Source organism: Fukomys damarensis, unplaced genomic scaffold (assembly GCF_012274545.1).
Source record: "Fukomys damarensis isolate Sample0158 unplaced genomic scaffold, DMR_v1.0_HiC HiC_scaffold_2, whole genome shotgun sequence".
Classification (NCBI taxonomy): Eukaryota; Metazoa; Chordata; class Mammalia; order Rodentia; family Bathyergidae; genus Fukomys; species Fukomys damarensis.
In genome coordinates, this window is record NW_022900914.1 from 34,001,369 (window position 1) to 34,019,493 (window position 18,125).

At 38.7% G+C, this 18,125-nt stretch overlaps 1 protein-coding gene across 4 annotated transcripts in view; it reads left to right on the forward strand.

The window, feature by feature from the left end:
• The first annotated feature begins 6 nt into the window (after positions 1 to 6).
• Positions 7 to 18,125, forward strand: part of Ccdc85a (coiled-coil domain containing 85A) — a 185,204-nt gene continuing 167,085 nt past the window's right edge. For all 4 annotated transcript variants that reach the window (XM_010615878.3, XM_033764123.1, XM_033764125.1 and 1 more), the window contains exons 1-2: positions 7 to 85; positions 7,561 to 8,512. In XM_010615878.3, coding sequence (XP_010614180.1) covers positions 8 to 85; positions 7,561 to 8,512 — 1,030 coding nt within the window. In that variant the 5' untranslated portion in view covers position 7. The remainder of the gene's footprint in view (positions 86 to 7,560; positions 8,513 to 18,125) is intronic.

The window sequence follows — 18,125 nt, forward strand, 5'->3', positions numbered from 1 at the left end:
GAGCGCGATGCTGGACCACAGCAACCTCATCCGCGAGGTGAACCGCCGCCTGCAGCTGCACCTCGGCGAGATCCGCGGGCTCAAGGTGAGCGCCGGCCAGGCGAGGGGGGCTCAGCGGGGCGGGGGCGGCAAACTTCCCCTCCGTCAACAGGTGATCCTCCTCTGTCTCCAGTCAGCACCCTTAAGCCCCATCCTTGGCCTTTAGCAAAGTTTTACAAACTTTGGAGGCTTTGGCTCCCTTCTTTTCCCGTACGGGGCGCGCCAGCTTCGAGCTGCCTCCCGGCTCTCCGAGGTGAGAGGAGCGGTCGCCAACGAGGCGGGAAGTCCGGGAAGGAAACGGTGGACCCACAAAACCTTTAATTCCCTAGTTAGTGTACCTTAGAAGTCGATGCTTTGCGGAGCCGGGTTATGGGCAATTAGAAGAGGCGAGCAAGGGAGCAGGTCCAGGGCAGCTTCGCCTTTGGGGGTCAGGGAAAAGGCTGCTCTAGCGCCACCAGGTTTCTGGTGAGTAGAGGGCATGGAAAGGGCGTCACTGCCTAGGAAAGGGCCCAGCGGGGCGCCCAGAGAGAAATAGCAGGTGCCACCCTTGGAGCCGATGTGCGTCACCTGGTGCAGAGGACCTCAAGTTCTGCCTTCAAATCTGCTAGCTCCTGTGCTTTCTTCTGCCATCCTTCGGTGGCGTCACCTGGGATTGCAGTTCACCCCCAGTCTGATTTTAATTTCATCCAGCGTGGGAGGCGAGTCCGGTGGGCGGCAAGGGACTCAATGTGGAAGGCGCTGGGTTTTGAAAGGGTGCCTCAAAATGTCCGTTAGTGGTGCTTTCTTTTTAAGCTAAGCGTCCCTCAGCTGTTAGCAGAAGAGACGCCTAATCCCACACTAACTTTCTTTTCTCCTTGGAGAGCTCTGAGTGCCAGCAGTGTGCCTGCCAGGCTGCAGCAGACCGGTGGTCGGGAACCGCCCTGCTGGCCGGCCATACACTGCAAACTTCCTCTCCACACGCTTGCCGGGTGCCTCCCGGTATTCCTTCCTCTCATTGTTCTGCTTTTGTTTATAGGAAGCCAGACACAAATGAAATAACTGCGGGGACCTTAGGGAGCAAATTCCCCCAGGCACAAGCTGTTCTTGTCCCTTTCCACTCCCACCGTACTTCTCTAGCGGTAGACCGGTTTCTTAATTGCCTCTGCGCTCTCCTGGGATTCTGGGACAAAGGAATGGCGGGGTGGTGCGGGCACGGGGGTGGGGGCAGGACTCACCTGTGTGGTGCACCCAGTCTGAGTGGAAATGGTCCTTCCTCGAGTTCCAAACTCTCTATCACATGGTCCCTGGAGTAGGTGCAATTAGGAAGATCCCACAGACCGAAAATCCCAAGCCTTGACCTCTCCTTTATTTTAATTCCTTATTTATGGATTATTTATTAAGTACCAGGCTGTTTGGGGAATAAAGGCAGGCTGGAATAGTGGGAAGATGATCTTAGAAATGGGTTCGAATCTAGAAACCTCATCTTCCAGGAAGGTGAGCTTGGGTAATTAATTTGTCATGTCCTTATTTTATTCATCAGTATAATGCAAATTATGGTAATTTCCTACAGTGTTGTAAAGATGAATTAATAATGTAGGGCAAGGTTTAGTATTGAGCTTCACTGCAAAATATAGTGTTATTGTTATCAGATGAGGACAAATAAATGTAAGCTATGTGTCTCTGGGAACTGGATTTCTTAGGTAAAACTGCACAATAGTGTTAGATTTTTTAGCCTCCAGTTTAATCTTCTTACATGGTTTGAATAATAATGTGACTTGGAAGAGTTTTAAATTAATTTCCTAAAGATTTTAATATAGAGAATCAAAATAATAAATCAAATTCTTGGACATTCTTTCTTGTTGTGGGCTGTGTGTGAAAATCTATGTGTGAGTGGAGGAAGGGGTGCTATGGGTATTGGGCTGCTTGGTTTTTACTCCAGTAGCATCATTTAGAAAATAGCTATTAGGCCAGTTAATAGCAGTTACACCCCAAGTAGAAAGAAGTCTAGATTCATGAGCTGGCATTAAAAGACTTTCTAGCCTACCCCCTTATCAAGTCCTGAAATGATGGCAGTTGGTTACTTTCTGTTGTACATTTCTTTCTGCATCATCCTTGGGTAGCTTCAAGGTTGTAGACAAGGCCAGAGGAAGCTGTGGTTTTGAGGCTCTGCTGGGAGGCCAACAGTCTCTTTTTTCTTTGTCATTTTAGCTCAGAGCTTTCTTGAACACTGTGGTGATCCATATATTTGGTTGACTAAGTAAACGGTAGGCATATTTATTTATTTGGTTTAATTGGAAGATAGAGATCTTACTTTTGACCTCTGATGGTCTGGCACTCTTAGTTGACTGCAAATGTAGGATAATTAAGGACACAACACTTTCTAATGCCACTTCCAGTGAGCTGACTTTGAAATTTCATCCAAATATTTTTAAGGCTAGTAGGTGGAACTGTAGCTGTACAATTTGATTAGCATGGCAAACTGTTAACCTCTCTGAACTTCAGTTTTCTTCCTAGCTGAGTGGGATTTAAATTCCACACAAGGTTTTATGAGAGTTAAATGATATGCAGGTACAGAAACCTCAGCAAGGTTAGATGGACTTCTCAAGGTCACATAGATAGAGAATCTTCAAAATAGGATTTTCTTTTCTTTTAGCTAGTTAATATTCTTTGTTTAGAATAAGTGGGCCCAAAAGGATGGAAAAAGGACATTTTGATTAGGGTGCTAATGTTGCAAGGCATTGGATTCCTGAAGACCATTTCTTTGGACTGTTACAGTGACCCAGAGTGCTGGTGGGGGCTTGATTTTGGGAACCAAATCTCTGTAGATTTATTGTCTGCATTGCATTAATTTTCCTACTTGCTACCAAACTCCCCACCAATTCTGTAATGAAGAAAAAGAATGAGTTAACACAGTTCTTCTTTACTGATATAGTTTTTGATAGTCTTCAGTCATAAGATTGAAATTTTGGGTCGTACTCTACAAAGTGGACAGAAGTCTCTCTTAGACTTTGGATAATATCTGGAGGTCTACAGTGATGTTAAAAGAGAACCGGATGGTTTGAGAAGAAAGTCCAGGCCTTAATGTGGCAAATTTGAAGAAGCTGGCTCACAAGGCTGCTTAACTATTCATCAGAGGATGAAGGGAATAGCTTCATATTGGAAAGTAAATAATATTCTCAGGAAAAGAAAAAATACGAAGGATGAGCTGTGATAAAGTTGAATGGGCCCGTTCTGGTCACCTCCCTATCTGGAATGTGTGGAAGGTTCTGTTCACCTCCTTAATTCCACCAGCACCAGTCCTGTGTGTATTTCTGGAGAAATCAGAACTAGCATATGAGAGTCAAAAAGTGTTTCAGATGGGAATTCATTCAGATCAGAAAGAACATGACTTTTTTTCTTATCCAATTCCAGGATTAAGTTTAATGTGGAATAAACTTTGAAGCTTAGAAAGATTAATTTTTGTTTAATATTATTTTCTCTGAATAGTCATAGCTTCTGGTTTCCTCTAAGGCATCAGTATCAAGGGATAATTTATCCTCTTACTACTGTAGATTCCAACATAGCAGGGGCTTGCTGCAAATATAGTAGAAATCCTTTCTCTGTAGCTACAGCAGAAACCTGTTTTGGCCACAAACCTAGGGCTCTAAAGGATTGATCAGTACCCTGGAGGTATGTTGCTTGTGCAAAAAAAAAGAAAAAAAGACATCAGATATCTATATTACATTAGCTAAGATACTTATATGAGAAAGGGAGAAAAAAAACTGATGGATGCCCAGTCAATGCTGAAATTTATTATAGGCATTAAGCAGTGAGTGAGAAAGTTACCTCATTCATTTATGAGGTGTAACCTTATGCATATTTGTGGCTAGTGTTCTGGTGCCCAGAGAGACTACTCCGGGGACTGACTCTCTCATTTTAGGTAAGTTCATATGGGTGAGAAGGGCATGTTTTCTAGCTGGAATGCATAGGCATAATTAGGGTTTCTAATTCATCCACACACACACACACACACACACACACACACACACACACAGAGAGAGAGAGAGAGAGAGAGAGAGAGAGAGAGAGACAGAGGGAATCAAAAGCAGTAAGAGAATGTTTTTCAGATGTGGCCAAAGGGTTCGTTCTTTGTCCTTACCAAAGGGTAGCTGCTGGAGGTTGGTGAGCAAAGTGGCAAGCCATTCGGGGAGCCTTTTTGAAGATCAGTCTGGCTGAGGGGTGCTTGGCTTAGAGCAGGCAAGAGAAGACAGGATGGTCAGACTAAGGCAAAGGAGCCAGTGGAAGGCTTTTGGCAAAGTTCAGGCCTTAAGGCCATAAAATAGCCATGAAAAGCAAAAAGAAGAGATGGGCATTAGAAATAAACAAGGGGAAAGTGAATAAGGGAAAAGAAAAAAATATGAGAAAATGGAAATAAAGTGTTTGTAAATGGGGAGGAGAGGAGAGGTGAAGGGAGGGCAGGAACAAGGGGAAAAAATGAGAACCAAGACCTGTCATGTAAAGGTACAAGATCCCAATAATGAATGTAACTGTACTGTATACCTAAAATGTACCAATAAACTCAATAAAAATAAAGAAAAAGAAATAAAGAAACAGAGTTGTTGGTCATGCCAAGAGCTGGAATTGGAGTTGAATGAAAACTAATATTGCAGGCCTTGAAATTCCGTTCTATCTTGGGCTTTGTGATGATCAGGAAATGAAAGACATCATTGGTAGACATTTTAAAGTTTATTTTTTAGTCAGTATCAGGAGACATGTTGAAATCAATTCAAGTTTCACAGAAGGAAGCCCATTTTCTGAGTATCTATAACTCTAAATTGGAAGATGGAGTTGTTCAAGACTAGACATTTTTAGGCTTTGTAAAGCAGGGTAAGTCTTACGTAGTAGCCCCTAACTGCCTTCATTTTACCTGTAACAACAGTGATTCTTTACTCTATGTGTAAGAGTAAGTGGACAACATCACAATGCATTTAACAATTCTCTAGTTTCAGGTGTCTACAGTTGGAGGGCTGTGTTCTAGCTACAAAGAAGAATAGAGTAGATGAAGTTTCCATTCTCTTTGGCTTCAGTGAGGATGGAGACTTGAAGTAACAGGCAGATACATACACATACCATTACACGGTAATAGTTACAACAGAGGAAAAGTGGAAGGACAGTACAGAGAATAGGTGAGGACCTTCTTTAGAATGGATTCTATGGGAAAATAACATAAAATAAGCACTGGTGGCTGTGTACAAAGCTGGGGAAGGCGTTGCAAGTGAAAAAGAAGGGTTTCCTTTCTCTGATCGCAACAAGCCTAGGATTGGCTGCCCTCAGTGTGTGATGTTCAACCTCTCCATTACTATCGCTCATCTAACCACCAACATCTCTACCTGGACCAGTCGCACATCCTCACTGGTCTCCTATCCTCCACCTGATCCTGTCTTCCTCTCTTTTCTTCTCCTCCTAGTCAGAGCCCTAGTCAGTCACTTTCCCACACCAAACTATGGTGATTTTTTACAAAATAAATCATATTTTGTCACTCCTCTAATCTTAGGTCTTCAGAAACCTAAGGTCACTTTCCATGGTCAACCAAGCTCTGTGCTCCTTAGGCCCTGATGCCTCTCAGACCTCCTTTCCCATCTCTTTTCATCTTTTTTTTTCAGGACTTGTGTACTTGTTGTGTACCTATTTCTGTCGGATCATCTTTACTTATATGTTTGCTCTTTCATTTTACCCAGGTCTTTGTTCACTTCTTTCCCTTCCTTGCAGTAGTGGTGCCTTCCCTTGAAAAAACAATTTTTTAAACTTTCTTTAGTTGCTTCCCCAGCACTTTTCATTACATGACAATACTTTTTTTTTTTTTGAGATTCTTTTCTACCAGAATGAAGTGTGTAGCATATGAAGTTTTCTGCTATGTTATCTGATTTATCTCTACCACTGTCCCTTATACATAATAGTTGCTTACTAAATCCCCCCCATTATTGGTACCTTTAAAGCAAATAATACAGTTACATTTATCATTGGGATTTTGTACCTTTACATGGTAGGTCTTGGTTCTTATTTTTTGCCCACACCCCTGCCCTCCCTTCACCCCCTTCACCCTTCCCTATTTACAAAGACTTTTTTTCCCATTTTTTCCTTTTTTCACATTTTTTCTTTTCCCTTATTTCCTTCCCCCTTCCCCTTCCCACTTCCCCTTTAACCATTTTCTTCCTATTTCACATTATCAATTATACCATTTGAATCTTATTTACACTTTTAGTTTTTCTTTCACACCAGAGAAACTTATTCGGTATTTACTTAAGTTTGTCCTATTTATTTCACTTAAGAGTATGGCCTCAATGTGCACCCATTTAGCTATAAATTTCTCTAGTTTCTCATTCTTTATGGAGTGCAGACTGGTGCAACCACTATGGAAATAAATATGGAGACACCTCAAAGAGCTGGGACTAGAGGTTCCATTTGACCCAGCCATCCCTCTGCTGGGTATCTTTCCAAAAGAATTAAAAGAATCACACCACAGCGATATATGTGCACCCGTGTTTATAGCAGCACAGTTTGTAATAGCTAAAACTTGGAAACAACCCAATGCCCTTAAACTGGAGACTGGATAAAGAAGCTGTGGTTTTTCTATAAGATACTTACTCAATCTTTATGAATGCACAGACCGAGTAAGATCATCTGGGACCTTGTGAGAAGTGAAGGAGTTTGCACTTTATTCTAAGGCAGTGGGACACTATTGAATGGTCTGTAATGTGCGGGTGACAAGGTGAAATAAATTTTAGAGGTTGAGTTCCAAAGACTGGTTTGGAAGTGGAAGGTGAGAGAGAAGGTACCCAGCATAACCCCAGATTCTTATAAAGGGAATGGGATGGGTGGACGTGGTGTTTGCAGAGAGGTGCACTTTGGGGAGGGGTGTTTGAATATCAAGAGCTCAATGTGGCTTATGTTATGTGTGAGATACTAGAGAGTCAGCTACATGGGTGCAGCAAGTAGGGGTTGGATGTGGCCACTGAAATGCCAATAGGGGGTAATTGTGTTTCCCTAGTGAGGGGATTGGGGCTCATTCTGTGTTATGGGCTGAACAACTAAGCAGTGTTTTGTTTGCTCTGATGAAAAACCTTTAGTTGCAGAGCTTTAGTTATTTAATGGGTTAAAAGCAGCCATGCCTTTCTGAGGGTGTATGCAGGGTGTTTGTTTTTTATGGACTGATTTATTTTTTTAATAATTCACTGGCTGCTCCCTAAATACTGGATTAGATGGTCCTGGACAAATGAAGCTTTGTGAGATTCAGTTTCTCCTTCTGTATAACAACAATACGTTTATCTTCTAAGTGGTTTGGTGAAACTTAAATGAAATAATAAAGTAATGCAGAGAACAACAGTGATACCTATTGGTTCAGCATTTATGGATAGTTACACACCTTCAGTTTCCTCCCACCCTTTCACCTCTTCCCCTAACATCCCAGAGAACTCACCGATTCCAGGAGCTCCTGATCCCAGCAGTGTGAGCATGAAGCCTCCTGTGAGTACCTTCCTTGAATGGTTGTGTCTCTCTTTTCAGGATATCAACCAGAAACTCCAGCAGGACAACCAGGAACTGAGGGATCTCTGCTGTTTCCTGGACGATGACCGGCAGAAAGGAAAAAGGGTGTCCCGGGAGTGGCAGAGATTGGGCCGCTACACAGCTGGGGTGATGCACAAGGAAGTGGCCTTATACCTGCAGAAGCTGAAGGAGCTGGAGGTGAAGCAGGAGGAAGTGGTGAAGGAGAACATGGAGCTCAAGGAGCTCTGCGTGCTGCTGGATGAGGAGAAAGGCGCGGGCTGTGCCGGCAGCCGCTGCTCCATCGACAGCCAGGCCAGCCTGTGCCAGCTCGCAGCCTCCACTGCACCCTATGTGAGGGATGTGGGAGATGGCAGCAGCACCTCCAGCACTGGCAGCACCGACAGCCCCGACCACCACAAGCACCACGCAAGTGGAGGCAGCCCGGAGCATCTGCAGAAGCCCCGAGGCGAGGGCAGCCCCGAGCACTCCAAGCACAGGAGTGCCAGCCCAGAGCACTTGCAGAAACCCAGAGTCTCCGGGACCGCAGATCACCCAAAAGCTCTCAAAGGACCCAGCCCTGAGCACCACAAACCTTTGTGCAAGGGCAGTCCAGAACAGCAAAGGCATCCACATCCAGGGAGCAGCCCGGAAACACTGCCGAAGCACGTGCTGAGTGGGAGCCCTGAACATTTCCAGAAGCACAGACCGGGGAGCAGCCCAGAACATGCCAGGCACAGCGGAGGGAGCCCAGAGCATCTTCAGAAACATGCTCTTGGGGGGAGCGTGGAACACCTACCCAGACCCAGGGGCACCAGCCCTGAGCATCTCAAACAGCATCACGGGGGGAACCCTGATCATAAACACGTAGGAGGCGGAGGCAGTGGAGGTGGCAGCAGGGAGGGCACCCTGAGACGGCAGGCACAGGAGGATGCATCACCCCATCACCGCAATGTCTACAGTGGCATGAACGGTGGGTCAGTACGCGTTGCGGAGCTGCTTTTCCTGGGCACCTGAGTAGGGAAATCATGAATGACAACGGGCTTTTCAGCCACGTTAGATAGTGCCCAGGGGCTGGCTGAGGGTTGGGTTGGGAGGAGAAACAGACATTTTCCCTGAAATCATGAAGTATATTTCTTCCATTTGTTTTGTTTTTGTTTCATACAGTGATCAGGCAAGTAAGTTAGAAGAGGGCCGAGGGCAAAGGGTTAGGAGAAGAAGAACATCAATTCCTGGAGTCCCTGACTTTCTAGAGTGAAAGCTATGAGTATTGGAGATAAAACCAGGATTTTTTTTTTTTTCATTTTGAAGTTAAGTATTTTCCTAGTTTTTTCTCTGTCTTACTAGGGTTCACTTGTGGAATGAATTCGAGTGATTTTTTTTTTGTTTATTTTTATTTTTTTGGTTTTTTGAGACAGGGTCTCACTATGTAGTTGAGACTGAACTGGAACTCACTATGTATATCAAGGCTGGTCTCAAACTCACAGCGATCCTCCTGCCTCAGCCTCTCGAGTGCTGGGATTACAGGCGTGCGCCACCACACCCGGCAACAAGTGATTTTTGAATCAAGTTAATAGCTTATTCAGAAAGGAATGAATACTTACTTTACTACAAAAATAGTATTAAAAAAATAAATATAGTGTCCCTTAACAGGTTTGATGACTGATTTGCTTGAATGCCTATAAATGTCCTTTTACCTTGAGGACTTTTTTTCCATTGTGTTGGTCATGAATTTGTGACTTTTATTTGCATTAAAAGGCTTCAGATCATTCCCTTTGCCATCACTCAAGGCCCACGAGAGTCCCTTAAACATATTCTGAAGAGCACGCCCTTTTACATTACAGGAGACACCTTTCTGGGTCATTTAAATACACCTGTTTAAAATGTATAGGTGTTTTTGGACTCTCCTTTGGTTTCCAAAGCATGGCGCCTGCTACATTTGCTGAGGCAGCACTAAACCTGAGCTTTTAAACCTTTTAGAAGAGACTTAATTTTCTGCATCTTGGTTCTGAAATCACTTTGAACCCAACCAAACCAAAATCAAAACAGAACAATAAAAAACCTTTTACAATTCTTTTATGTTACTTATGGTTGAGTTGAAACTAAAATAATTGGTTTTATAAAGTGTGGAGCCTTTCATTCAAAATACCTGGGGTCTTTCACAATATGAAAGCTCCTCTAGAGTCTGTATGTGTGGCCAGCTATGAGCAGTGGTGGAGAAGGCTGCCAATTTTAGCAATGCTGCGAAGGGATAAGTTTTTCATATTGTACTTTAAGATTTAGTTGTTGGATTCAATTTCTTCCTAATCCTTTTCTCATAGTGTTGAAAATTGACTCTAGAAGTTTGGCTCCTAATGCATCCAATGTTCCTTTAAGTGCAAACTGAACTAGAAGAAGTGGGAAAGATAGAGTGCTGCTACTTTCTTGGTTCCCTAAGTTGGGAGGTAGAAAGAGAAGAAGCCAATTTATTCATTATGTCCAGGTTTCCTGACTGGTGCCTTTACCAGGTTGCTTGCACGTATACCCACTGTTCCCAAGAGTGGCAGTAGAAGTACCTCAATTGCTGTGGGCAGCCTACACAGGTCTCCACAAGAGGTGAAGGTCATTTAAAAAGATATTTGGCTTGTATTACTGTCAGGTGATAGGTTATTGGCCATGATGCTTGTCTTCAGGGATGGTGATGGGAAAGTAAAGTTAATGACTTTTCCATTTCTTGATTACTTTTTCATGATCTTGAGAAGTAACTGTGTATACTATTTTAGGGAAACTTGGTTTCTTAAACTAAAAATACTTAGGGGCAGGTAGTTCGCCTCCAAATCTTCATTTTATAAAATGGCTCTTTAATTCTAGTTCATTTTTATTTCAAAAATTTATATTACTATTATTGATTGACAAATTATAATATGTACATATTTATTGACTATAATGTGATATTTGATCTATGTATGCAATGTGTTATGCATATCTAGATTAAATCAAACATATGCACCATCTCTCTTACCTCTAATCATTTATGGTGAGACATCTAAAATTTTTTTTGTTTGAGATGTATATGATTATCGACTATATAATAGATCTGAAGTCTTATTCCTCCTTTCTGTCTGAAGTTTTGTGTCCTTTGATTAATAACTCCATATGCCCGCCTCTCCTATTATTATGTTAACTTCTAGCAAAACCATCATCCTACTCTTTATTTCTGTGTGTTCAACTTTATTGGACTCCCTTATAAGTGAAATCATATGACATTCTTTTCTGCAACTGACTTTTTCACGTAACATGATGTCCTCCTGTTTCATCCATGTTGTTGGAAATGGTAGTATTTGTTGTAGCTTAATAGTGTTCTACTTTGTATATACCATAATACACATATATATATATATATATATACACACACACACATATACACTTGATATATACCTTTTATATTCCTTTATACATTCATCTAGTCATGATCAGATTGATTTCATATCTTGGGTATTGTGATAAATGCTGCAATAGACAAAAGAATGCAGATATCCCTTTTACTACTGACTTTAGTTCTTCTGGATATATATCCTGAAGTGAAATTAGTGGGTCATAATAATTCCATTTTTAGTTTTCGAAAAAGCTCCATACCATTTTCCATAATGGTTGTACTCATTTGCATTCTCACCAACAAAATGTAAGAGTTCCTTTTTCTCTACATCCTCTCCAATGTTGATCTTCCATTTTGTTGAAGGTGTGAGGTAATAGCTCATTGTAGTTTTAACTTACATTTCTTTAATGATCCTGAACATTTTGTAATGTAATTATAGGCCATTTATATATCTTCTTTTGAGAAGTGTCTGTTCAGTTTCTTTACCAATTTTTAAATTGATCTACTTATAGTTTTGGTATTGAATTGAGCACTTATTACCTTAAATAATAAGTAGATAATCAGATATATGGTTTGCAAATATATTCTCCAATTTTGTGAGTGTATCTCTTCAGTTTATCAACTGTTTCCCTGACTGTTTTATGTAATACCATTTTTCTATTTTTGTTTTTGTTGTCTATAGTTTTGGGGTCATATTAAAAAAATCATTGCCCACACCAATGTCATGGAACTTTTCCTTTGTGTTTTCTTCTAATAGCTTTACAGTGTCAGATTTTATGTTGAATGTTTTTGATGATTTTAATGATTTGATGATGAGTTTTTTTACTTGGCATATGGGTCCAGTTTTACTCTTCTACATGTGGATATCTAGTTTTCCCAACATTACTTATTGAAAAGATTGCCCTGTCCTCCATTGTTAGTTTTTGCCACTTTTGTTAAAAACAGATGACCATAGTCTGTGAGGCTATTTCTGGATTTTCAATCTTGTTCCATTGGTGAATCTGTTTCTTTTCATACTAGTATCACACTGTGGATATTTTCACAATGTTAATTCTTCCATTCCATGAACACAGAATGTCTTTTATTTTATTTATATTGTCTCAAAAATTTTTAATCAGTTTTTCATAGTTTTCAATATACACTCCTTTATCTTCTTAGTTAAATTTATATCTATTTAATTTTCAATTGATATTGTAAATGGTATTGTTTTCTTAATTTTCTTGTTGAATAGTTCATTATTAGTGTATAGACATGTTATTGATTTTGTATAATGTTTTGTATCTTACCTACAACTTTATACGTCTATTAGTTTGTCTTGTCTAGCAGTTATTTAGGGGGGAGACTTTGAGGTTTTCTGTACATAAAATCATGTTATTAGCAAATAGAAACAGTTTAAATTTTTCCTTTCCTATTCCAGTTTCATAATCTTTCTAAATTGCTTTGGCATTGACTTCCAGTACTATGTTAAAAAGTGGTGAGAGTGGGCACCTTAGAGGAAAAGCTTTCATTTTTTTCATGTTGAGAATGGTATTAGCTGTGTATTAGTCATATTAATCTTCATTATATTGAGTTACATTTCTTCTATACTTAGTCTGTTGATAGTTTTGATCATGAAAAGATGTCGAATTTTGTTAAATGCTTTTTATGCTTATATTGAAATTTTTCCTGAAATTAATGCATGACTTAAAAGTTTTTAGGTGCAAATTTTAAAATAAATGATATCTCTAGATAAGGGTGATGTTATATTATGGCTTATTATTATTGGGATTCAGGTAAACTTAGTGGGTAAGGCAAATGTTTCTTAAAATTTAACAACTTAATTTAGTTACAAATTTGATGTAGCAGCTACATTATAGAATGACATAATAGTTCAATTCTTTTTTTTAAATGTAAAAATTGGTTGAATTTAATTTAATCAGGTTAAATAGTATAATAAGAAGGCTTTTTAGTGTATCTGTTTCAAGTTTTATCATTCATAAATGGTTTTCTGTTGATAGTTGATATCCTCACCACAGTATATTTGCAGTACATTTGCATTGCATTTTTATTTCAGTAATTAACTGGAAAATGAAGTGGCGCAATGAGAAGTTTAGGGATCATCAGCCTGTAAACTTGAGCTTTGGTAGTTTGTATTAATCCTGCTGTTACAAATTAATTTTTGATATGGATGGTAAGACATGCTTTTTCATATTTTTAAATTCCCACGCAGTTTGTTTGCATCATTGGTGTATATAAGCAGATAAGAACCACTAGCAAGGCTAATCCTTAATTGCAAATTAGTTGAGTCCTTTCCAGAGCTACTCTCTTTGGGACTGGTGTGAACTGTGAGTGTTTTGGACCAGCTCTTGTGTGTTTTTATATGTATAAAGAGCAGGTAAAAGTTAAGTGAGAAGAGTGTCTGCATTTTAGCAGAATGAAATAGAGATTAAATAATGTGTTGGCAAGATATTGTCCTAACTGAGAACATTTATTCTCTGCAAACACACACATTTATGCAGGCCAGGGGGAGAGATTGCCATCTTAGTTGACTGTGCCTTTCTTAGGTGTCTTTAACTCTTCATTATATTAGCTGCACTGCATCTTTAACTCTTGGGCATCTTTAACTCCTCTTGTGCTTTCAGTTAGAAATTCAATGGATGATATAGTTGAACTTGACATTGAAAGAATTTCCTTCAGTTAAAACAGTTTTACACATAGGATGCAAAAATGAAGTCTGGGTATTTTTTTCTCTTTTAAAATTAGGCCTGTGGAACCATTTCTTAATATGTAGCTGAAAAGAAAAAATCAGCAAAACATGTATACACAAACCTCATGAAAACTCATGATGTATTTATTCCTTTAGAAGTTATTCAGCTATTTTCTAGATAGAGTTCTATTCTCATTAAGAATAGAACTCTATCTAGAGTTCTATTCTCATTAAGAAGCAGATACAAATAAGAAGCAGATTTCCCATTAAGGCATTTGCTCATTTATTGAAGTTACTTGCTGGATTCTAGATTTATAAATTAAGTAATTAAATAGTCACTATATTGAGGGCTATAAAAGTACAAACTGACAGCATCAAGTAATAAGAATGGGATTCTTATCTGATTCCTCTGAAATCAAGTTGTACTTTGTCAAGTTGAACTAGGTGAAGTTGAACATTTTTAGGAGGTTAAAATGGTTTTTCTTCCACATTGAATCTAAAGAGTTTTACTTCAGATACCAGCTCATAGGTCTTTAGTTTATGGCTAAAAACTATATTGGCTCAGGCCATGAATGTGTTGGGTGATTCAGGTTCTTCTAGCAATAGCTTTCTTTGTTGTTAACATTTCAGCGGTGATTCTGATGACCAGAGGCAATTCTAAGCAATTCACCTATTGTACATTATGAATCCACATGAAAAAATAATAAAATTATTTGATTTTAATTACAGAGGCACATGTGGCTAGTTACCAGAAAATGAGAAGGCATCATAGGAGAAACATTTAAAATTATTATTTTATTATTCTCTTTACTATATTATTGTGTATCTCCTAAAAATAAGAGAATTGCTTCATTATCTTAGTGGGTCCGATGCCTTTTGCTTTCTTTGAGCACATTCTAGTAAACAGTGGTTTTGTGCTCTCCTTCAGTATCACCCTAGCCAGTGGGAACATGTGTGAGGAAATTATTCACTCATGTTACAGAAGGTTATTTGTTTATTTATTTACTTATTTATTTATACCAGGGATTGAACTCAGGACCATGCTCCTGTAAGGCAGGCGCGGTGCTACTGAGCTCAATCCCTGGCTATAGAAGGTCTTTTTAGAACTGTTATGGCCTTCCTGATTGGAATGCCAGGTTTTAAGTCTTGAATACTTTTTATTGCTTGCTGCCTTGTTTTATGAGAGTGCTTCTAGAAGCTGAGCAAGCTGTTTATCCAACTCTTCCTCTAGTTCATTGTTTTGCAGTAGCAGCACTATTGACATTTTGGACCAGATAATTCTTTGTGTGATGTGTTATCTTATGTTGTTTTAGGAGGTTTAACTGCATTCCTGGGCTCTACCTATAAGCAAATAAAAATGTCTCCAGAGTAGAGTATAGGCAAAATTGTTCCTGTTTTTCATTCTGGTTGCAGGTTGAAATCACTGTAGTAGTTTTGAAAAATTTCCAGTGGCTGAGCCCCACACTCAGATGCAAGTTGAACTGATCTGGTTCTGGGCCTGAGTACTTTTCAAAAAGAACTCTTCTGGTGATTTGAATGAGTAGACCAGGTGAAAATCACTTCCTCAGTTGGGTTTGTGTGAATTAAGGTCTCAAACATCAAAGCTTCTTTGGAAATGGAAAATTAACTTCTCCCTTTCCTTTGCTTGAGGATTGAAAAAGGACTGACTGATCCTAGCTTTACAGTAAGGCTTCACCCTTTTCAACTTTAGGCCAAGGCTATCTGATAATGAACTACTTTGGGCTATGGGTTGAAAATGTATGTTTTTTTATGGGTGAGATTATTTAGTTAATTTGCTTTGTATGCATGGTTCAATACTGCTTCAGTTTTTAATGACATCACATCCAAATGAAAAATAAAGAATATGGTTTTCTAACCCACTTTCCATGGGTATTGGTGGTGTACGTACATCCTGTGATCCCTGAGATGCTAAAGTATATCTTCCACAAGAGGATACAGTATTTCAAATCTCTCACTTTATCGATATCCTGAGTTTTAATACTGCTCCTTGCTTTCTGATGAGACTATTTATGAGTAAGGGAAAACCACTGATAACACAAAGTGGCCCTGTCTCTGAGTATTAAGTAACCTGTGTGGAAGAACTTAGCGGAATTTCTACAAAGCAGCGTTCCCAGTGAATTTGGTAGTGGTGCACTACAGCATGAATAATTGTTCTCATAAATATTTCATTTTGCTTAGAAAAGTCAAACATCACTGAAACAAGCATTTGGACAATATAAATTGAAAATTTTGGGGGGGAAAAATTTCAACAGTTACAATTAATAATGGGTTTTAATTGAGTCCTCTGAGTGTGTCCTATTCTCTGAACTGATACATGGTTAAAGAAATATGTAAAGTCTTACCCTGCAAATTTCGATATGGAAATTAGGTAACCCTGTGCATACTTTGCCAGAGCATCAATTTAAGAAATTTTGAAAAAAGTAGAATCAATTTATTGTACTATGCTTATCATGCAAAGCATATTGCATTGATCATAAGGATACAATTTCATTCATTGATAGAAAGGTTATTATTGGTAAGTAGTTTATTTTAAAAAATTACAAAATATCTCAGAAGTTGGCTGTGGGAAAGCCTAGATGGATTAGAAATGTATTATCTAGTACAATGCAAAGTTTTCAGCTCTACTCGTAATAATAGCACAAAGCTATAAATATTTTTTTGACTCTGGGAGCCTGTTTCAATATTTTCCCTAAGGATATTGTCTATCAGTGTTATACATATGTGTGTAAGAAAATTTGAATACATTTAAGTAACTCTCATATTGCACCTGAACTAATTGATTCTGTTTAGTAAAACAAATGTTCAGATGCATCTGACATCTATGCTAGTTGTTGTTATGAAGTAAATCGAGACTTTCTTTCACTGATTTTCTTTCCTGAACTGTACACAATTGAAATCAATTAAATGCTTATATGTTCTGGCTCATCGAAACTTTTCAGGATAGGTAATAGAAAACAATATTGTGATTGAATCTCATCTTTTCATTTTAACTGAAATAATTTGGAATGAACCATGAGAAAGTGAAAACCTTTGGTGAATTATTTCATTTCATTAGGTTACAACTTTTCCCAAATGAATACAGATGTATGAATATGTATCCATGAACACATGAATAAATGAATGCAATACATATACAAAGTGTGTAGGTAGGACTATCCATTTACTCTTAGTAATGACAAAGTATTCTGAAAGCATTGGTGAAGGGATCATAATCAAGTTTCCCTGGTCAGAAATAAAAATGTGAAGCCAAATTTTGCCAAATCTTTAAGAAAATAAATAATGGTAATGTTTTACTTGTGTAGCACCACTAAGCCAATGTATGCTTGTTGAAAATAAATTTTTTGGACTAAAGTTTATGACATGAAGTTCTAAAACTCCTCAAACTTTATCCACTTATGTTTGATTATTAGAGGGACATCTATATTGCATGACCCTGGATGGATTACCACCTCTGTATCTCCTTAAAAAATAGATCCACAGTGCTGTTAGCTGAATCTCTTATGTCTTTAGCAGTTCCAACTTATCTTCTCATAGTGTTAAAGTTACGATCTGGCATCTCTAATGACCTGTAGTAGCTTGGGAAAAATGGATAACTACATTGCTTAGAACTGTGTTAAAAAAAAAGAGAAATAAATGACCTTGAGGTGTCCTTCTGTATGAAAAGTGCATGGTCCATGTACGTATGGTACGTCTGTAAGCATTTCGGCTTTTTAAGGTTTATTCTTCTATCTTTTATGGGTCTTGCTATACTTCTGATTTTTGAGGTATTTCTATAATATTATAAGAACTCAAATATTTACTTCTTGGATAGTTTGCCATAACTGAGATGCCCTTAATAGTACTTTAATGCATACTTTTTATGGCAGGCATTGTTCATATTGAAAAAGATTATTCATTTTTTATTTGATTTTGAGAAATATTAAGAATAATTTCATGTTCTGAAATGGGCTGATTTTCAAGAGAACTAGGAAATCTGAAACTCAGTATCAGAATAGACCATGGGATACTTGAGAATACTGACATGAAATCTCAGCTTTAATTTGTAAGAGTCTTTAATCTGCAAAAGAGTGAAGTTCAAGTTACTGCTGGGCCTGACATAAATTGCTTTCTCTTTAGAGTGCTGTTCAAGTGTTTCCAATAGAAAGAAATGCTGCTCTTTTGAGGCAGAGGACCCTTAACCAGTAGAGAGACAGAAGAGCTATTTAGAACAGGGAAGATGGCAGAGGGAGCAGTAGGCTGCATTTTTATTTCCACAAAGGCAATGCTGGTTTGTCCTCTCTAACATAAAAGGCAATAATGGTGTCAGTCAGATGTGGCTATTCATGTACAATGTTCACACAACAAAAAGTTATGTATATTATGGAATTTTTGTTACTTGTATCATCATGGAAGAGTACAAGTTTGGGGATTGTATCCAGGTTCTCAGTTAAAACTAGGCACATTTTAATTGCTGGATAAATGAAAATCAGGAATAATATATATGTGTGTATGTGTGTGTATATATATATATATGTATATGTATAT